At 44.2% G+C, this 21395-nt stretch overlaps 1 protein-coding gene across 1 annotated transcript in view; it reads left to right on the forward strand.

Annotated features, from left to right (window-relative positions):
- LOC106808738 (zinc transporter 1-like) overlaps positions 1–11076 on the forward strand; it is a 22107-nt gene extending 11031 nt beyond the window's left edge. Inside the window, exons 6-10 of the mRNA XM_014811574.1 lie at positions 1349–1392; positions 3653–3735; positions 5502–5687; positions 6497–6736; positions 8781–11076. Coding sequence (XP_014667060.1) covers positions 1349–1392; positions 3653–3735; positions 5502–5687; positions 6497–6736; positions 8781–8783 — 556 coding nt within the window. The 3' untranslated portion in view covers positions 8784–11076. The remainder of the gene's footprint in view (positions 1–1348; positions 1393–3652; positions 3736–5501; positions 5688–6496; positions 6737–8780) is intronic.
- Positions 11077–21395: the final 10319 nt, after the last annotated feature.

The following is a 21395-nucleotide window of genomic DNA, read 5'->3' on the forward strand; positions in this document are numbered from 1 at the left end:
ATAGATATTCTTACATATATGTGTTGGCCTCATGCATTCAACTCAACACTTTACTTTTAATGTATGTTACTTTTATTAAAAACTCCTAATTTCCATATTTACGATCACTTTATTATAGCTTATTTGTGAGAAATTGAGAGATTGGGGCAGCAGGAGAGAGAGAGAGAGAGAGAGACAGAGAGAGGAGAGAGAGAGAGAAGAGAGAGAGAGAGAGAGAGAGAGAGAGAGAGAGAGAGAGGAGAAAGGAGAGAGAGAGAGAGATAGAGAGAGAGAACACTGAATTAGGAGAGTGAGAGGAGTGAGAAAGACAGATATAGACAATGATAGAGAATGGGCAGAGAAAGAAAGAGCAAGCAAGAGAGTGAAAGCGACACAGAGAGAGAGAGAGAGAGAGAGAGAGAGAGAACACTGAATAAGGAGAGTGAGAGGAGTGAGAAAGACAGATATAGACAATGATAGAGAATGGGCAGAGAAAGAAAGAGCAAGCAAGAGAGTGAAAGCGACAGAGAGAGAGAGAGAGAGAGAGAGAGAGAGAGAGAGAGAGAGAGAGGCGGGAGGGAGGGAGATACAGGGAGGGGGAAAGATGGGCAGACAGACAGACAGGCAGGCTGACAGGGGGAGAGGGAGAGGGAGGTAGGAAAGGAGGGAGGGAGAGAATGATAGAAAGATAGAGATAGACAGTAGAAGAGGGAGAGATAGTGGTTGAACAGCACTGCCTGGCACGTTCTTCCTGTGCTGAGATAACACTGTTATAATCACCCTGCAAACGTGATGTAAAATGGCGCGTTTAGTCAGCGATGGTCAGGGTGTAATACTTGCGTGCCTGTCTTCTCATATACCGATCTTTTTCCGCATAATTAATTGTTGCTGTTGACATATGAGAAAGTTCATGGGGGTCTTGTAATCGTTTGCTACAGTTGGTCGTTGTAGTGTGTTGCTATGTATGACGTAGTCCGTCTCGCAATGACAGCAATTTGCACTGACATTTGAATGGCAGTAGGTCGGACTGTGAGGAACTGGTAGTGGCTTGGTGGGTATCATGTCATGGTTCACTTCAGAACGTAATGAGAGGTCGTAGGACCAGACAACTTTCAGTAACTTCCTTTTATGTAGAAACCTCGGGGAGCACAATATGTATTTGATTGGTGGGTGCACCACTGTATGTCCCAGATAACGTGCACATTGGGCACCCCACACATTGCACTTCCGTATATTTGCAATTTTAAAAATCAACTGTAATGCTATAAGATATTATTTTTAATATCTTATAATGTAGTTGGTTAATATTAATTATGTAATGTTTGTTTTACGTTAAATGGATCGTTAAAATTGTGCTTTTTCTTTGCAGTATACTCATGGTCTGTATTATAATGTCCACGACCATACCACTGTGTAAGTATGTTCTCATATTAAGTTCGTACTGGCAATGTCAGGAAATGTAGGCAGCCAAAGACTGCTTCAGACATTTATTCTCACCAATTTATCTTTAAACCATACTTACTGGGAAGTTAATCCAGTCTGTAAAATAATCACTATTTATCAAGCATATCTTAGCACATAAAAAAGTGTGAAATACGAGTGAAATGTACCATGTTCATTGATCATTCACATCTGATATCAAGTATGTTGATTGTAATTGTATCCCCCGCGACGAAGTCGGCGGGGATACTATAGTTTCATGTCTGTCCAGCCGCCGCCACAGACACTTTTTATACGCTCTTGATACATATATAATAAACTGCCGGGCTGGAGACATAGGAAATGATAGTTTTAACCCTGAGGCAAATGTTGGGGAGCACAGCAGTAGTATAAGACTGCGATAATAACTACAGCTATTACAATATATATGAGGATCTGGTGCCACTGTATGGCTGGACGTTTAGATGCTGCCTGAGCAACTTCGTTCTCATCAAGAATCCTTCTGCTGTTTACGATAGCGTCCTTTAAATGATCATACGCCATGTCTAGGTCATGCATCTTATAAAGTTTATGAGGAAGGACTGAGGTGGGGATCAAATCGGTTGCGTTGCCACGCTTAACAGCTAGCACGGCCGTAGCGCTGGTCTACGACACCAATATAGCTAAGCCCTGAGGCTTGCTGTAGAAACTCTCACTTAGTGTGCTACGCTGAATACCACATAAATGACAATAAACAATGAAATGTAGACTATTGAACAAACTTTTACTTTATCAGTTAGCAATCAGTTATCAGCTATACCAATGACAATCAGACAATGTTAAACAAAGATTTTCTTACGTATGTAGCGGTGCCTGCTCGGTAGGTGCGTGTGGTCTACGCAACTCAGTTGACTTTGCTTCTTACTCACAAATACTGCTATATTAATACAAAATGTGTGGGTCGCGACTTATTTTGTGTCATTCGTTAGGTCGCTCCTTTTTGGACTAGAGGGTACTGTGACAAAAAGGTGAGCGGACAAGAGGGTGATACCTGTGATTTTATGCCTTTTTTTATATCCCCTGCCTACATTTTTACCGCAGATTGCATAGATTCACAAAAAGCCTATGTTTTATCAAAGCTGTTGAACTGTCGTTAAACTTGTAAGAAGCGTCACCTATGTTTTTTAATTGTCCAAAGGACCTGATGGCATACATAGTTAAATTCTAACATAGTCGTGACATTTCTCTAAGTTTAACATAAAATTTACCACGGCCGAGAAGGTTCGTCATTATACTTTGCTCTATCACTCGACTCCTAATAGACTCCTAGCGTGACCAAACATAGTCTACTTACACATCTTGGGGAGAAGGTGCGCAGCATACCAAAACCAGGTCACTCCGACCTTTATTTGACCTTTACCTTGACCTTGATCATATTTCCCTTCCGCTCTATAACTCGGCCCCTAATTGACCTAGCGCTACCAAACTTGGTATACTTACACATCTTGGGGCGAAGGTGTGTCGTGTACCAAAACCAGGTCACTGCGACCTTTAATTGACCTTGACCTTGTCCTTGATCATATTTTCCTTCCGCTCTATAACTCGGCCCCTAATTTACCTAGCGCGACCAAACTTGGTATACTTACACATCTTGGGGAGAAGGTGTGTCGCATACCGAAACCAGGTCACTGCAACCTTTATTTGACATTGACCTTGACCTTGACCTTGACCTTTATCATATTTCCCTTCCGCTCTATAACTCGGCTCCTAATTGACCTAGCTCGAGCAAACTTCGTATACTTACACATCTTGGGGAGAAGGTGTGTCGCATATACCAAAACCCCTAAGGCAACCAATTTTAACATACTTACTGTACTAGTACGGCAATTACTAGTACAGATCTACGGTTACTACTACTAGATCACGGGGGATACATGTAGTTGGCGACAACTGCCCTTTCTAGTTTTTTTTCTGCGATTTGGGCAACATAAGCAGTCGTAGATTAATCATATTTGCTAAGAGCATGCTTATGGTAAAAAATGGCGCAAACACCAGTTGGGGTCAATGCGTCTGTACATCAGGCTCTGTTGATTTTCACTTTTTTTCCATTTCGATTTGGCTCAATGAATGCAACCTGTTGATTTGCGACGTTTACCAGGCACGTGCTCGTGGTGAAAGTGGGGGAAAACGTGACTCAGGTTCAGCCTGTCTGTGTGTCACGCGTGTCTTACATCGAGTGTTTTGGTTTTTTCAGTGCGTGAGTCAGCACACATCTTACTTCAGACTGTCCCCACTCACATTCAAGTAGAGGACATTCAGTCGAAGCTCGTACAGAGGGTAAGTGTTACTTGACTACGTGATGATTCCGCTACCCGCGCCTCACGTACTGTGGATGTATGCAACATGATCGTGCACAGATGCTCAGCAAATGCAGTCAGAGATGCCAACCACTACGATTTATCCGTATTTTATACGAATTTCTATTTCTTATTGACCACTACGACCAGTTTGTATCAAACTACGAATTTCACTGTGATCGGAAAAAAAATTTTTTTGTCAATTTATTGTCATTTTTTACCCTCAGAATGCAGGAAATTGCATCTCAGAATCAAAAATTTTTCCGGGGGGCATGCCGGACCCCCCTAGCAAACTCGGGTCACTACGTGACTTTCAAACTACCAATTTGATGGCCAGAAACTACAGATTGCTTCAAATATGTGTTAGCATCTCTGAAGAGTAAACGTGATGTATTGAGTTTTAGTAAACCTGTTATGTAACGCATGCGACGATGCGGCCATAATTGGCATAGTACGTCACGTAGAATAGCCGCAGAGTACGTGTGTCTTGTGGGTTGCTTCACATGTAGCCGATGCTTCCCCCTCGTTTCCCACATCCAGTGAAAAAAATACACGGGGGCTCGGGGCGATTTAGCCCCCGAAATGCCAAAAAGAGCCCCGGAAATGGCAAAAAGAGCCCTCGTAAATTTGCATAGAGTTCAATGCAAACCAAATTTTAGAGTGCTATTTTCATCCACGCGAGCTTGAAAAGTAGCCCCCGAAAAATAATTTTTAATTTTTTCCGTGCCACGTACGTATTCTACGCTGGTAATTCCAAGCTTCCGATTGCATCCTTGCGTGCAGTCACTTTTACCATAGCCGTACTGGCCCTCGTCTCTCTCTCCCTCACCCTCGTGTACACGCGTGATTCACGGGGCTTCGTGGCTTCACCCTCGTCTCCCTCTCCCCCTCGCACACCCTCTCGCGAGATTTACGGGGCTTTGTGGCTTCACTCTCGTCTCCCTCCCCCTCACACACCCGCACGCGTGATTCATGGGGCTTTGTGGCTTCACCCTCGTCTCCCTCCCCCTCACACACCCGCACGCGGTTCACGGGGCTTCGTGGCTTCACCCTCGTTTCCCTCCCCCTCACACACCCTCACGTGATTCACGGGGCTTCGTGGCTTCACCCTTGTCTCCCTCCCCCTCCCCCTTGCACACCCTCTCGCGTGATTCACGGGGCTTTGTGGCTTCACCCTCGTCTCCCTCCCTCTCACACACCCTCTCGCACGCGCACACGTGATTCACGGGGCTTTGTGGCTTCACCCTCGTCTCCCTCCCAGTGGCTTCACCCTCGTCTCCCTCCCTCTCACACACCCTCTTGCACGCGCACACGTGATTCACGGGGCTTTGTGGCTTCACCCTCGTCTCCCTCCCCCTCACACACCCTCACGTGATTCACGGGGCTTCGTGGCTTCACCCTCATCTCCCTCTCCCTCACACACCCTCGCGTGATTCACGGGGCTTTGTGGCTTCACCCTCGTCTCCCTCCCCCTCACACACCCTCACGTGATTCACAGGGCTTTGTGGCTTCACCCTCATCTCCCTCCCCCTCACACACTTTCACGTGATTCACAGGGCTTCGTGGCTTCACCCTCGTCTCCCTCACGCGATTCACGGGGCTTCGTGGCTTCACCCTCGTCTCTCCCTCCCCCTCGCACACCCTCACGCGTGATTCACGGGGCTTCGTGGCTTCACCCTCGTCTCTCCCTCCCCCTCGCACACCCTCACGCGTGATTCACGGGGCTTCGTGGCTTCACCCTCGCAGATTGACGGCATCCTCGGCGTGCACGAGTTCCACGTCTGGCAGCTGGCCGGCAACCGCATCATCGCGTCGGCTCACATCCGCTGCCGCACGCTCGCCGACTACATGAAGATCGCCGGGCAGGTGAAGGAGTTCTTCCACGACGAGGGCATACACTCAACGACCATCCAGCCTGAGTTCATCGAGAGCGTAAGTAGCGCGAGGCCGGGGGGCAGGGGCCGCCACCGTGAAAGCTCACTGCGCCATTACGTGGCTGGCTGCCCAGGTTTTGTAGAAGGATAAACGAATGCTAGGTTTTGAGGGGAGGTGGGCACTGCATGTAAGCCCTTTTCATGAGCAGGCTGGTTTCTAGGCAGCTGCGTCCTTGTTTTTGTAGAAGAATAAATGAAAGGCCTAATGGATGTAATCCTGTTATTACATTTCCCTTCCTTCCCTGCTATTATTCCAAGTGCAAATCGTCGTGTAGTCTCGTCCGTAAAACGGTCATCCCAGATCCGTGCCAGCCACGCTATGTACTTTTCCTACGTTACCTATGTGCTGGTCCCCGCTCTACTCGTCACTCGGCTGAGTCACAAAATTTTGCCACCTTCCTCTGTTTGGACAGTGAGAGAACAGTTGGCCCAGGTTACGGTCTAGGCAGCCGTCTATGAGTGGTAATTGTGCAGCCGCATCTGCGCCTACGCTGCCGGAAATGATTCTATGTGTTCTACTTGTCGCGTGAGTTTAGTGCAGGGAAGCTTTGACCGTCTGTATACAAACCTTGACGATGGTAGAAATGATTACGTGTGTTGTAGTTGTCATGTGAGTTTAGCGCAGGGTAGGTGTCTCTGTCTCCCCATGTATTACCATGGCAGGGTACACACCCTGATGATGGTAGAAATAAATTCTGTGTTATAGTTGTGTGAGTTTAGCGCAGGGTAGCTGTCTCTGTCTCCCCGTGTATTACCATGGCAGCGTACACACCCTGACGATGGTAGAAATGATTCTGCGTGTTGTAGCTGTCGAGTAAGCTGAGCGCGAAGGAGCTGTCGGACTGCATCCTGGAGTGCGGCGGCGAGGAGGAGGAATGCAAGCCGCACAAATGCTGTGGCCCCAAGCGAGACCAGAGCCCCAACGGCGTGCGTCAGCGCGCGATCACCGCCGGCAGCGCGTCGCCGAACCGGCTGTCGGCTGCGTCCGACGCCGGCCTGCAGATGGCCGATCTGGACACCGTCATCGACGTGAATGTAGAGACAGCGGTATAGTACCTCACTTAAGTCTTTACACTAGCATGGACCCACTTGTTGAAAGGTGGGTCGGGATGGTGGTAGAGTACCTCACTTAAATCCTTACACTAGCACGGACCTACTCGTTGAAAGGTGGGTCGGGATGGTGGTAGAGTTCATCACTTAAGTCTTTACACTCGCACGGACCCACTCGTTGAAAGGTGGGTCGGGATGGTGGTATAGTACCTCACTTAAGTCTTTACACTAGCACGGACCCACTCGTTGAAAGAATATTCGAAGGGTGGATGGGGGATGGCGGTATAGTACCTGAATTAAGTATTCATACTAGGGTGGAACTATTCGTTGAAAGAATATTCGATGGGGGGATGGCGGTATAGTACCTGAATTAAGTCTTTACACTAGCACGGACCCACTCGTTCGAAGAATATTCAAAAGGTGGATGGGGGGATAGCGGTATAGTACCTGAATTAAGTCTATACTAGCATGGACCCACTCGTTTAAAGAATGTTAGAAAGGTGGCTGCATGGATACCACATTATAGTACCTGAATTAAGTCTTTCTACTAGGGTATACCCACCACATTCAGTGCCCCTAACCATTTGGGGTCAAATTATGATCGTGGTTTTCATGTGGGCCTTTTTTCTTATTGAGTTTTGTGCTACGACAATGAAACGATAGTGTTTACTTTAAGCGTAGAACTGTCGGCTCCTGTGATTGGTTGGGCAAACCCATGGCCTGTTTCCATACCATGCTCTTGCATGGGTAACACCGGAAATCTAGTTTGCCATTTGTCTTCGACGGAATTAAACCCGGGTAATGTGCTCATGGGAGGCACGGAATCAGAATATATTTTAAAAATCACGTTCTCATTTTCTCACAACTATATGATCTGAATGCATGTGGTTTTAGGTTAAACCATATTTTTGCCATTCCCAATTTCGGTGGTAATTTTATTAGCTTTATTGTTATATATTCACCAGCATTGGGGCGAGTTGTAAGGGGCCACTGTATATATATATATATATATATGTATGTATATCGGTATATCCCAGTTGCTTATTGCACAATTTTTGTTGTGCAACTATATTTTGGACTGAGTGAATTTTTCGAAATGTGTTCGTTGTTATCTGTCGTTGTGAACGTGACGTATGTTAAGGTGTGTGGCATTAGCACGTCCAAACTTGTCGCGGGATAAGGTTAGTTGGGTTAAGTTCATGTCCGTCTGAATGCAGTGCACCCAATGCACAACCCCTGTGATGCACATGTACACACATTTGCACCATTGATGTACAATTGTGCACATCAGTATACTAGCACCTGCACTAGTGACATCATGGTGTACTGTTGTTGTGCAGTGTACTTGGTTGCACATGTATGCATACTAACTATTTATGTGCACATGTACTAACTAACAACTGCACCTTTGACGTGTAATGTGCTTGATTGTACATTTGCACGTGGCAAACAACTGCTCTACTGACGTATACCGTACACGAGCGCACGTGAATGTGTACTAGTAGCTGCACTGTTGATGTGTGATACACTTGATCATCGCACATTCACGCGTGTGAACAGTTGTATAATATATCTTACACCGGCGTGCACCATAACGGCTGCTTTGCTGCTGCGGCACAGTAGTTAGTTGCACGTACAATCGCATGCGTTATCAGCTACAGTGTCGACTGCTTGTTCGTGTGCCCACTAACCACAACACGCGTTTACTCCTGCAGTCGCCTGTGTTGCTGTAGTAAACCATGGTCGACCGCCAGTGTCACGATCAGGAATCGCGACCCTTGGCGTTTACGCCCGCAGCACGACAAACTGGATCAGTATATGATGGCATCAACCTCGATGCGTATCGCTTGCAGTGTTCCCCGTCCGGAAGCAATCTTGCGATGCGCCAATTTTTTGCAAGCGAGTGTATTTGGAAGCTTGCCGCTCAGCGTTATTTTGGCCTGCGCGATTGAATGCAACGTCATCGTCGTCGTCGTGAGATTCAATGTAAATGTAAACTGCGCATGGCCTCTTGTCATTTATTGTCTTCATTTTCATTTAGTGAAATGCGGACTGTGCAATGGCGTACCGACAACGTGAGCGTCATCCGTGAGTCGTGACATCCCAAGAGCACAGTGACCGTCGTTGTTCATATCTTTGTTATCTGGTCGCCTCCCGGGGGACAAAATACAGCATAGATTCTAATGTCAAGGCCAGGAGTCAGGAGTGGACATTTAGATTCGATTTTTTTGGGGTGTGGTCAAGCAGACTTGCGATTATCGCACCTCGATGTGTTGCTTTCGTGTCCGTTTTAATGAGCGGAGAAATAGAGGAAACGCCTTGCTGGTGCGCCGTGCGTAGCTGACTGGTGTAGCATTGACCCCCTCTAGAGAAGAGCTCGTTTGATCTCGAGCTCTCTTAATCTATCATGTTTTGAAGAAACGAAAAGCTTGAGTGATGTGTTTGTGTTAAATGTGAGAGAGCACAATCTCAAAAGTACCAACTCTAAAATATTTAAACACGTAATGCAGAATTTATTTCACGCATTCATGACCAAAAGCTATCACACTCTGTCTGTGTGACGAAAAATGTGGACAGCCAAAAATATATCACCGCTAAAAATGTACAATTACCAAACCATACAAATTAGCCCATTTTGAATGCTTCTATTTGCTAAATCTCAATTTGAAAGTCCAAGTTTTTAGTGTCATTTTGAACCTTCTACTTACCTTGCATTTTCGGCCATACAAATTGCAAAATTATATGGTAGTGCTTTAATTTCCTGCTGTTGTCCTGCAGAAGTGAGGGTGAATATCCTTGTCCATATCATTGCAAGTTATGTGTTATTGGCAACTACTTTGGGACATAATACATTCTGCCCTTTTCTTGTGTTTCTTGAAAATTTGTAAAACTATATTGTCAGAAATTTTTTGAAAACCAAGGTTGAAATAGACGCCGAAAATGTGGATTTTGCTGGTGAGATTTGGTAGGTTGAAGCTTTCAAAATCAGCCAATTTGTGTGATTATGGAATTTTGAATAGTGATATAGTTTTGAACCAACATTTGTATAATCAAGATTTGTGATATGCGTAAGCTAAAAAAACAGGCAATAACAATAACATATAAGTATAATACATGTAAACACTTAGTGGCATTGTCATGTAACATGCAATGTATGAACCCACCATGCCCAATTCTACGCTTCTACCCCGACAATAATCAACGTTCATCCAACTAACCGCTTCCATCTTGTGATTCACATCCAGTGATGTCTAATCGTAGATGATGATTGTTACTTTCATAGAATAACACTAATTAATATACCAAATCAAGGTAAACGCATTGACAAGCATACATTCAACGCTTTTGTGAAGCAATAAAGTCCTTGGCCAGCAGTGCGTTGCTAACAGTTTATTGCTTTGCAAAAGGTTTGAGTCTGTGATTGCTGATGCATTTGTGTGTGTATGATATCTGTTGTTGGTGGGTAAGTACATGACATTTGCCCTTCGGTGTCTGGACGTATATGTATGTAGATAGACAACCACGTGTAATAACTAGACACTAACCATAACGATTGCTATCGTATATGTATCAAAGCCTCGAAGTCTGGCCAAGGGATAAATATGATTCGTGATTTTCCCCGGGTTTCTAACCCATCTTATCATTTCTAAATGAGCTTAGCAGTGCCATAAATATTGTCATTGTGTCAAATGTAAAGCATTAATATCAGTGCCTATATATATTTATATATATTACTAGCTTGATACATGCTCAATGGCAACACCATTTACTAGATTTTTGGAAATGCATGAAATAACCAGGTACGCGTATAATAACTGTCTTTAGGCGTAGTATTCAATTTCTCTCGGCACAGTCCAAGGCACAGGAACTTGTGAGGACGATATGCACATGTAAACGCGCACGCTTACGTAAGAAGTGTGCGTTCTATTTTATATATAACATACATATAACGGTGTTTGTTAATGGCTAACTTTAATGCCATCTCGTATTATAGATCTGATGTCAATCTAAAATCTTATTCGTGTTTCATCCAATTTATGTCTCAACAAGTGCTTGTTGCATGGCAATCAGTGTAACGGTTATGTGGCAATGTAAACGCATTTCATTCTATCTCTTTGATTTGTTATGAAATGTTGGCAACAGATCTAAGACGAATTGGACAGTGTGCATTTAAAGTTTTCTGCTAAAACTGTTGTTTTTACAAATATGTTATTCCAATAACCAGTTAATTTATGTCGTTTTTCTGTTGTGGTGTATAAGACACCGATTATTTACGATTACAAGACATCCTTGTATTTATTAGAAACTGAATTAAAGGTCACTGTGTTAGGAAAAAACTCTATAGTTCTGACGTACTCGATTTCGTTGTTTCAACTTTTAAGCCAGTGTGGTGTTATTGGTAGGTTGAGTAGTTGTTTTAGAATGTGTTAGTTATAGTCTTGGCATGTTTAATTCACATTAGAAATCATGTTAAAACTAACGAGCACCTGTTTCTCACTTACATGGCATCGTTTATTCATCCACAACGACGTGTCTCTCTTAAACCTAATATTCGTTCACATGTTAACTATTCCTTCCTACTTACTTGTGCACCATCTCCACCTGTTGGAGTAGCGAGCACAGTGCTCATGGGTACGTGGGACAGTCATTGCAGCTTCGCTGGCATGCACAGATGTTGCGACAGTGGCCTTCGCATATCCTGTTGCAGCTTGGAGCTGTTTAATCCATCCCTTATAATTTTCCTCTCCCCTGCGCCGTATTTTCCTACTTGTCCTAAAGAAATATTTATATCATATTTATATTTATATCATATTTATTCAGCTTTATGCTTAATATTGTTATCGCAGTTCCATCTGCCCAGCGATTACTAAGTTGAAATTTATCGCATTTTTCCCCAATTTGTCGCATACATCCCTTTTCAGTCGAAAAAAAAGGTGTTGCACGTTATTCACAATATTCCACACATGATACCTACGTCACCATCAATTGATATAGAGTAAGCCTACTCTCCGATACTACTATGTGGGCTTTCTCAGACATACTATACTGGCTCTGACACTGCTAACATGTGTATAAAACAGGTATGTATGTGCATGTGATATGTTTGCGCGAATACCGGCCCGAGCTGAGGGCAGCAAGCTATTGGTGACTGCTGCAATAAGAGACCAATAAGTGCTGCAATAAGTTGAACCACAAGCGCGCGTGCGCGTTGATGACTGGTGTTAAAGCAATGATTTCAAAAGGCATTTCTGACCGTACTCGTTTGTTTCTCTCTCTCTCTCTCTCTCTCTCTCTCTCTCTCTCGCTCTCTCTTTCTCTCATCCAGATGTTTTATATGCAGGTGTGCCTCCCTGCACGTTTGTGTCAGTGCTGGAACCATGGTCAGGTGAAGATTGACATTCCCTCGTGCTTGATGAAGCCTGTTCATTGCACCCGATCATCTGAGCGTGATCATTGCTTTTGACACGTGCCGTCTTCAAATGATCTCTTTAAGCATAGCTTGTTTGTCTCTGTCATACCGTATTGGAATTCTCTTTAGTTGGTTACAAACTTGAGGCTTTTCTTACTGTGATCCGCAGTGATGATCCGTCTACTTGTTCAACTTTGTATTTTTCTGTCTTCGATGTATAGTCCCTTGGACTTCGAAGACTAATATTTATGGACATTGTGACAGGGGCTGGTTGTCCTGCGTTTATCGTGGCAGTGCTTAACTTGGTGTGTGTACCCTGTACGCTTGACACCTTCCTATCGTAGCTGCAGTAAGGTCTTGTAGCGTAGTTGCACCCCCCCCCCCAGGGGTCGAAATTAGATTTTTATTATGGTATCCATTCGGGATACCAGGTATTGAAATCTGGTATCCCCCCCCCAAAGATCTGGTATCCCATTTTTTGGATAGTAATTTTGGCAATGTTGGTATCCAAAATCTTGAAATATGCAATAATAGCATTTGAAAATTATTAATATGTAATGTAATTATTATATAAAAACATGAAAACAGATTCACAGATATGCACAGACAAGTACACTGCAGACGTATTGTCTAGACGCATTGTCTGGTTCACTTGATACAATGTATACACATCACATTTATGATCAACATCGGCTACACTTAAACGCTTGCGTTTGCAAATATGCTCAACAACCACTATCCCGATTTTGACGATTTTTTTTTTACTATCCCGGCGGGATACTAAGCATTGAAATCTGGTATCCAACACAAGAATCTACTATACCGCGGATATCGGGATACCGTTAATTTTGACCCCTGTGCCCCCCAACGTCTACAGGGTAAGGTTTTATCCAGAAAAGCTATCGCATGCTTGTCCTTTTCGCACAAGAACAACCAGTTGTACTGTCTGTTTCTACAAGCTGCGATACCACTGTTTGAGCAAGCTAATCTAGTGCTTCAGAAGGAGGAACCCAGCATTCACCTCCTCCAGAGAACCCTGATGAAACAACTGAGGTAAGTCCTTATCCGGTTTGCTAAGCCAGATCACCTTGTCGGTGACCTCACCAGGGTGGACTGTACCGACATGTTTATTGGCAAAGCAGCAAAGGATTACATGAAGACCAACCCTGACATCAAATTACAGAAGTTCTTCACAGATGTGAGAAATTTCTACATCACGGCCACCACCTATATGGTGAAGAAGTTCCCGTTCAACGATGAACTTGTGGTACACACGGAGGTGGCAGATCCGAAGCTGAGAATTGCCAAGGACTTCATCTCTGTGTGCTACTTCACAGACAGGTTTTCTTGTCTCTTGTCACCAAACAAACCAGATTTTATGGATCAACTTGAAGGTCAATTCCGGAATTATCAAGTAGATGACTGCCCAGAGTTTGAGCGGGTTGACCGAATCTGGTGCCACATGAAGTCCGTGAAGGATGCGGATGGCCAGAAGAAGTACGACCTGCTGGCTGACGTCATGATTGCTGTGCTGACCACCTTCCACTTCAATGCCGACAGCGAGAGAATATTCAGTGTCGTGACGAAGAACAAAAACAAATTCAGGCCCAACTCGAGTACCGCAGTCCTCAGCAGTATCGTTACCCACAAGATGTGCTTCCAGTCCAGTGGCAAAGTCTGTCATACAGCACAGATATCAAACGACATCCTAAAGAAGGCCAAGCAAGCAACTGCTGCTAAATTAGCACAGTGACTGTGAACGTTGTGTGACGCTTATTGTGAACTTTGTGTGGCACTGACTGTGGAGTTTGGAGGTATGTTTAGGATTTCTGACACCGATTGTGAACTTTGTGTGAGACTGACTGAGTACTTTGCAGGGCTTATTTTGTGATACTTTTGTGATTGATCTTTGAAGGGCTCAGTCTATTTAGGATTTGTAACACTGATTCAGATTGTGGACTTTGTGTGACACTGACTGTGGTCTATGAAGGGCTTATTTTGTGATACTGATTGTGTGCCCTGTACAGGATTTTTGCATGGTAAGCAATGTGTTTTATGTTTGTCGGAATTACATGCATCACATTCACTACAGTTTTGGTGAATATTTGTATTTTGTGGAGGAAAATGGTTCAGTTTGAAACGATTCAAATCAATGCCCAGATGGCTCCAGGATGCACCAAATGACCTCCTTTTTTAAAGGGGGACACCACCCTCCCTTAACCCACCACACCAAACGCCCTCGGCGTTTGCTGTGGTTGCCTTCGGCAATCAAAAAAAATCATTACATCTCTCAATGATCAGGGTTGGCATCTCTGCAACTTTCTTGTTGCTAACGATGGCATCGCCGTGAAAATCGCCTGGTGTGTCCACTCAATCGCCGCCGATTTCATCGCCCGATGCCATCGCACAGATCAAAACGTTTTGATATTATCGCCCGATGCCATCGGCCGATGCCATCGCCCGATGCCATCGCCCGATGCAATCGCCTGGTGTGTCCGCGACCGGCGATAACATCGCCCGATTGTACAATTCATCAGCCAATCAGAGTTCATCAGCCAATCGCACTGCGCGCGCAAGAATCGGGCAATGCCATCGCCCGATGCAATCGCCTGGTGTGTCCGGCCCTTAAGAGAGACAACCCCCTCCCCCTAAGCGTGATTGTCCATCTGCCAGATTATATCTGATTGTTGGAATTGTTCCAAGTATGCTTGAATGTCCTTCACCATGTTTATTGCTATCATGTTTATGCTATCATGTTTATGCTATCATGTTTATTGCTACCATGTTTATTGCTGTCATTAATCAGTAAAGATATGTTAGCTGGGGCATCCGCGTCGAGTACAATGATGTTCGTCTATTACAGGCTTTATATATGCAGGTCAAGGAAAACCTAGAAAGTCTTGGAATGTTAAAATTCCATTTTCCAGGTTTAGATAGTTCTGTAAAACAGGCCATTGCTGTTTTGTCGTAGTAAGCCCTTGAATTCGATCCCGCGTTTTGTCTTCCCTTTGAGGCAACAGAGTTTGTTTCGTGCAAGAGTTCGTTCACTAGTCCTTGATATGATACGATATATACTATTATTACGATGATACGACCATATTATGATACGAAGTGCAAAGATTGTATCCGGCTTAAATTTCTCCGTCGTGAAAATTAAACCTTTTAATTCCTAGAAAACAGACAAATTCTCAATATTCTATAGCAACAAACTCTGCCGTAGGAGTGGGAGGTACGTTGAGCTACTGATTGCGGAACACTCGCTGTGGTGGTCACCGGCTGATGATAAGGTTTGACTATCAACCATGGTCTAATGTCTTCTTGTCGGTTATTTTCTGTGTTTTGTTGTCGTATTCCTTTGTCCAGCAAACGGGATTGCTTCGGACATCGTACCGAGTTTGTACGGTTGCGTGAGAGCGGTTCACTGATCTCTATAATATATCATTATTATATANTCGTCAGCGTCTGCAGCTTCTCCTTCGGCGCGGCGACGACACCGGTCGTCGTCGGTACCGTGGCGACGCGCTTCATGTAGACGTTGTGCGTCACCACGTGCTCGCGGTCGTAACTGATCATTTTCTTGACGGTGGCGCTGGCGTAGCCCTCTACGGACGGAGGTCTGAGAACACCTACGTGGCAAGCACATGGAGACGTGTAAGAGAAATGGAGAGGGAGAGAAAGAAGAGAGAGAGAGAGCGCACACGAGAGAAAATTGGAGAGAGAGAGAGAGAGAGAGCGCGCGAGCGAGAGAATTGGAGAGAGAGGAGGGTGAGATGGAGAGAGAGAGAGAGAAAATTGAGAGACAGAAAGAGGAGGGAGAGAGCGAGAGGAGAGAGAGATAGAGTCTCGGAAATTCTGAGAGCTGTCGGTTTTTCATCGGATCAGGAAGTAGATTCATTTCATCAGAAGTATCATAATACATTGGTCTCCGTTTTATCGGGCCTCCGATATACGGACGCATCGTATAAACGACATTTGCCATTGAAAAACATTCTTAACGCACGCTGTGTTCGCCGCTTAATCGGGACCACTGCCCAACTGGATATTTTCATGGTTCCCGACCTATTCCGATAAAGCGGGAGCCAGTGTAAAGAATATGTAATCATATATCGTATACAATGATAGTCCTTATTTCCTGCCATATGATAGTCCTGCCATACTAATGCAGATGACGAGATTTCACGGATGATTATAATAAATTACATGGATGTGATTCATGGCCGACAGAATAGCGATTAGGATTTCGACATTTGACGGTTGGATTTCATGATGTCCTAGGGGTGTCTGGGTCATTGCAATCTGTCTATTCGCACAGACAGTGTAGGTTCTTGCTGTTTCTTGTTTAGTTGAGCTTGTTTCTCTGACGCTTGTTGTATGTTGTCTGTGCTAAATATTGATGTATGTAAATATCGTAACACGTTACACAGCAGTCTATACCCGCTTAGTCGACTTCGGGTATTCCAACTCAGCTTACGTGTAGTTCTAGCACACAACATATTCAGGTGTTATAGGATCTCATCTAAGAAACGCGAAAACAATCGTCATCATAATACGCCAACATGTGCTTGTGTTTAATACAAGTTCGTGATCGATTCACGTGACCATCACTGCGTGTGATAGAACTTTACGAAACCAAGAGCTTGTAATACTTTTTAAGAGCTTGTAAACAATCTTAACGAAACTTTTCAATGGCAGCTTTTCACGTCATCAGTATCTGTCATACATTTGAAACGTACGGCTATCTAGAAGCAGCATTATTATAAAAAAAAAACAAGCTGCGCGACCATTGCTATGAAAAGTGGTGTTTGTTTTCAGTCGCGGAATAAGATACACATTGCAATTAACCATCTATTTTCAAGGAAAATCATAAACGAATATTGAGTCGTTACCACTCGCATAAAGTGCGAACGGGAGCGGTCCATTTCCAGATTTCCACGGGGAAATAGGCTGTCCGCACACACACCGGCCCAAAACGCACACACACACACCAACACACACACCACAACACAACACACACCAACACCACACACACACACACACCAGCACACACACACAACACACACACACCAACACCCAACACAACACACACACACCAACAAACACAACACAACACACACACAACCAACACACACACACACACACGTATGATATATATATATAATATATATTATATATAATAACGGCAACAGTAGAGAAACTTAGGGGAGACCGGCGACAATTGCTAACACGGCGGCAAATGTAGACGAGCAGGCCCTCATTCTAGTAGAACTGTGCTATATGATCGCCTCTTCACAGCGCCATGCACATTCATTGACCGCCATGCTGTCCTGAGGGTTAGGCAGTTTTACGCACCAGAGGAACATTTGCAGCCAAAAACATCGTTTTTTTGGCAGCGTAAGTAAAATCTTTCGAATTAACCTTAATCGTTTGTTTTTTCTGGACAAATAGTACTTGAGCTTCGACTGTCATTTTGGTATATAATTAAGATTAGGTATTGGCTGTATTGGTAAAAGTTTTATTGACGAATACTCAATGCTTAGATACAAAAACAGCCCCAAATTTTGGGCCGTCTCCTCGGGGCAAAATGTAAGCACGTGTTACAATGCCCTCTTGGCATGCTATGAAGTATGTATTTTACAAAATGTGTTTTGTTTATAGCGCTAAAAGTAGACCTATCATAGCTCAGACATGGACTACATAACTTTGAATTAATCGGCTTCTGTTAAATATGCTTTTGTATGTAAATGTAATGATGATGAAATATGTTAATTGAGTCAGCATTCGTCATGTTTTTATTAAAATAATTCTTTTTTTTTATTGTGGTTTTCTATAATTCTGCTTTAAATTGTGAAAATTCTGTTTAACGTGTCACTTTTATACAAAATACAAATCTTTCTGAGGCGATATGATTGTTGGTACAATTGTATGTGTTAAAAATTGCCCATTGGCTGTGTACAATTGCCCGTGTTGTGGGGCCAATTCTAACACTTGACTTCCAGGTTTTGAAATCGATAATGGCTTCAAATAATCTGTTTTACTTAACCCAATCTATCTCTATTTGCAGCAGATTAATGGCTCTATAATTTCATTTACTTGAAGTAGTATTTATACTTAATAAAGTTGTTTGTCGATTTGGAAAAAAGTGTTACAATTGTCCCCGGACTCCCCTACTCTTAATTTTTACTTCTAATATATATTCCAATGATAATTAAAATAGTTTAATCCCGCGTCCCGTATATCACCGCAGCTTCCCTCCACCATACTACGTGATTAATTTTGATGCAATTACTACGTGATTGCAAATTCTTTCTGTGTGAGCGATGTTATCTTGGCGACTACAATCGTAATTTCCAAGTGATTCTTCTGATATGCACCATTCGAATATACAGTGTGCATCGTCCAGACTCTTTGACACTCCTTACGCGGTTTGAATGTGAAACTTTACGCGATGTAAAGGTGAACTTTGCCGTGGTTTCTTCATGAGTGTCTAGTTCTAAGCAGCATACAGCGAAGTTTCCCATTTAAAAAGTGCGTGATAGCAAGCAGTCCGGTATGTTTTCGGCTCCAGTATTAGAAATGACTTTCTTGTAATTTCAAGCTGGCATAGGAGTTGGCGGGTGAACAAGGTAAGGTGGTACAACAATGCATTTAGTTTTCTGCAAATTTTAAACTTCAGTTGCATTGCAAATAGAAGCGAGTGGCGCTACAGCACTGGCGTGACCTTGTAGCATAGAACTAGAATAAAAGTTCTATGCTTAGTCACGTCTTCAATCATATCTGTCTTTTTGGGCATTCAAAAGTGCAGACGACATAGTGCAATAATAATTTCTCCAGAGCCAACCGTTTGTCGTTTCTTCAACTGTTACATTATTGAGGTTACAAATCTGTACACTGTCTATATACGCACACAACACCAGCGAAACATGGTGATATCTAGTGCGCCAGGTTGTATTACACGGACGCACTCGGACTACACTGCACTGAACTTGCCTATCGTATATGGCCATTTTCTTGGGGCTGCGGGTGATGTCACGAACATAGAATCTATGGTCTCTCTCTCTATCTTTCTCTCTCTCTCTTCTCGTCTCTCTCTCCCTCTCTCTCCTCTCTCTCTTTCTTTCGCTTTCTCTTTCTCTTTCTCTTTTCGTTCTCTCTCTTTCTCTATCTTCTCTATCTCCTCTCTCTCTTTCGCGCGCGACGCTTCTCTTCGGTCTCCGTTCTGTCTCTCTTTCTCCTGCGTCTCGCTCATTTACCCTCTATCTCGCCTCTTCCCCCTCTGTCTCCTCTCTCTCTCTCTCTCGCTCTCCCCCCTCTCTCTCTTTTCTTCTCTCTCTCTCTCTCTCTCTCTCTTTTCTCTCTCTCTCTCTCTCTCTCTCTTATCTTTATCTATCTATATCTCTCCTCTCTCCGCGCGCGGCGTCTTGTCTCTCTTCCTCTGTCTCGTGTTCTGCTCTGTTCTCTGATCTCTGTCTCTTTTCTCTGCGTCTCGCTCATATATATTATATATTCACTTAGCTATTACCCGTCCTTCCAGAGGGTTTGTAGTCGAAGGTCCTGATTTGAGGATGGCGGCTTTAACCAGTTTTATGCTCTACTTTCAGTTAGATGTTTTACAGTAACGAAAATACTGATGTTAGCATCGAGTCATCATATAATATTGTACCTTAAAATACTCAACTTTTACGAAAAAACATGACAATGGGTGTGATGTTTATAAGTACAATTTCACTTTTTTAGATATTAATTTTTGAAAATATCATTCTGGTCTAGAAGCGTATAAAGTCAATTCTTATAAAAAAAAATGCTTGAGTGTTTTGAAGCATCTATTTCTTGAAAAGTCAGTGGACGCGGCCGGGCAGCGATTTACGCCCGCTTGTCAATATTGCACACCGACGCGCGCACCATCGACAACACCACGCGCGCACACACGCTTCACAGGCACACGGGCCGCGCACAACATACACGCCACCACGCACACGCCACGGCGCACGCACACTACATACATACTTACGCGCACGCTCACACGCCACGCACACGCGAACAACACAGTACACATACACACACTGAAGCAGTCTCTCGTTCGGGTTTGTCTTAATTTTACGCTTCACAGCTGTGGCGCCAGTGTATTGGCTGCTTTAGCACCGCAAGCGAATGGCTGTGGTGTGTGATGTGTGTGCGCGTGCCGGCATGTGGTGCGTGCGTTCGTGCGTGCTGTGCGCTTAGTGTGGGTTGCTATGGGTGAAGGCTCACTTAATTAACGTTTATTATTTACTCTAATCTAATTTAGTATAGTATATTATCATTAAACCGCGTGGAGACAAACAATTAATCGATTTAACAATAGTATTACCAATGGTGGTGGATTTAAGTGTTGTGATAATGTATGAGTATCAGTGTGCCGTAGCGTGTGTTGTTCTTAGACAATCGAAACGGGTCAAATTGCAGAAGCCATTGGGCGGGTACGCGCAGGCACGGTTACCCTTCTCGTTAGTCAAATGTTTGCACGCCGCGCGCACGCACGCACACACCGTATTTACACACATCTACGGGCATGCGCACGGCACAAATCAGCACCGCACCACGCACACTCATACACTTTACATTACCACACAGAGTAGCGCGCACACATAGTACACGCACGCACGCCCGCGCGCGCACACACACACACACACCACATGACAATGTAGCCGTGCTCTCGTTGGGGTTTCTCTTAAAGCTTATCGCCTCAACTGCCTGTGCGCGGCCAGAGAGCTGAAGTGCCTTGGTTGTTATACACGCAGCCGCAATGGCTGGTTGGCTGTGTGGCGTGTGTGAGCATGGGATTTGCGCGATCTTAAACATGTAGGGTGCGGGTTTCGATAGATGCCGAAGTTTCGTTCGGCGCACATACTTTTTATGCAAAAGTTGCTGGCGTCAAAGTGACTCTTATCCGCCGTCGAAATCGCGTTTCTAACGCTACGCGACTGTATTCGACGTTCGAAGCGTGCCACAGCTTGATTCGCGTGAGAATACGTGCACGTTCGGAGGATATCACGGCGAAACGACACTTCGGCTCTTTCTACTATTATATAGTAGATGCCCAATCTAGCCATTTCTAGCCATTTTCTAGGCTCTCCATTCTGCCTGACCTCGCGTCCGCTGTGTGCGTATAGACACACTCTATAAATTCTCGCTTTCAGAATCGGACAGTTCATGTGCGGGGCGAACAAAGCTGTGCCCTCCAGACAATACAGCTGTGGGCGGCTCTAG

The sequence above is a fragment of the Priapulus caudatus genome, unplaced genomic scaffold, assembly GCF_000485595.1.
Source record: "Priapulus caudatus unplaced genomic scaffold, Priapulus_caudatus-5.0.1 Scaffold301, whole genome shotgun sequence".
NCBI classification, from domain to species: domain Eukaryota; kingdom Metazoa; phylum Priapulida; class Priapulimorpha; order Priapulimorphida; family Priapulidae; genus Priapulus; species Priapulus caudatus.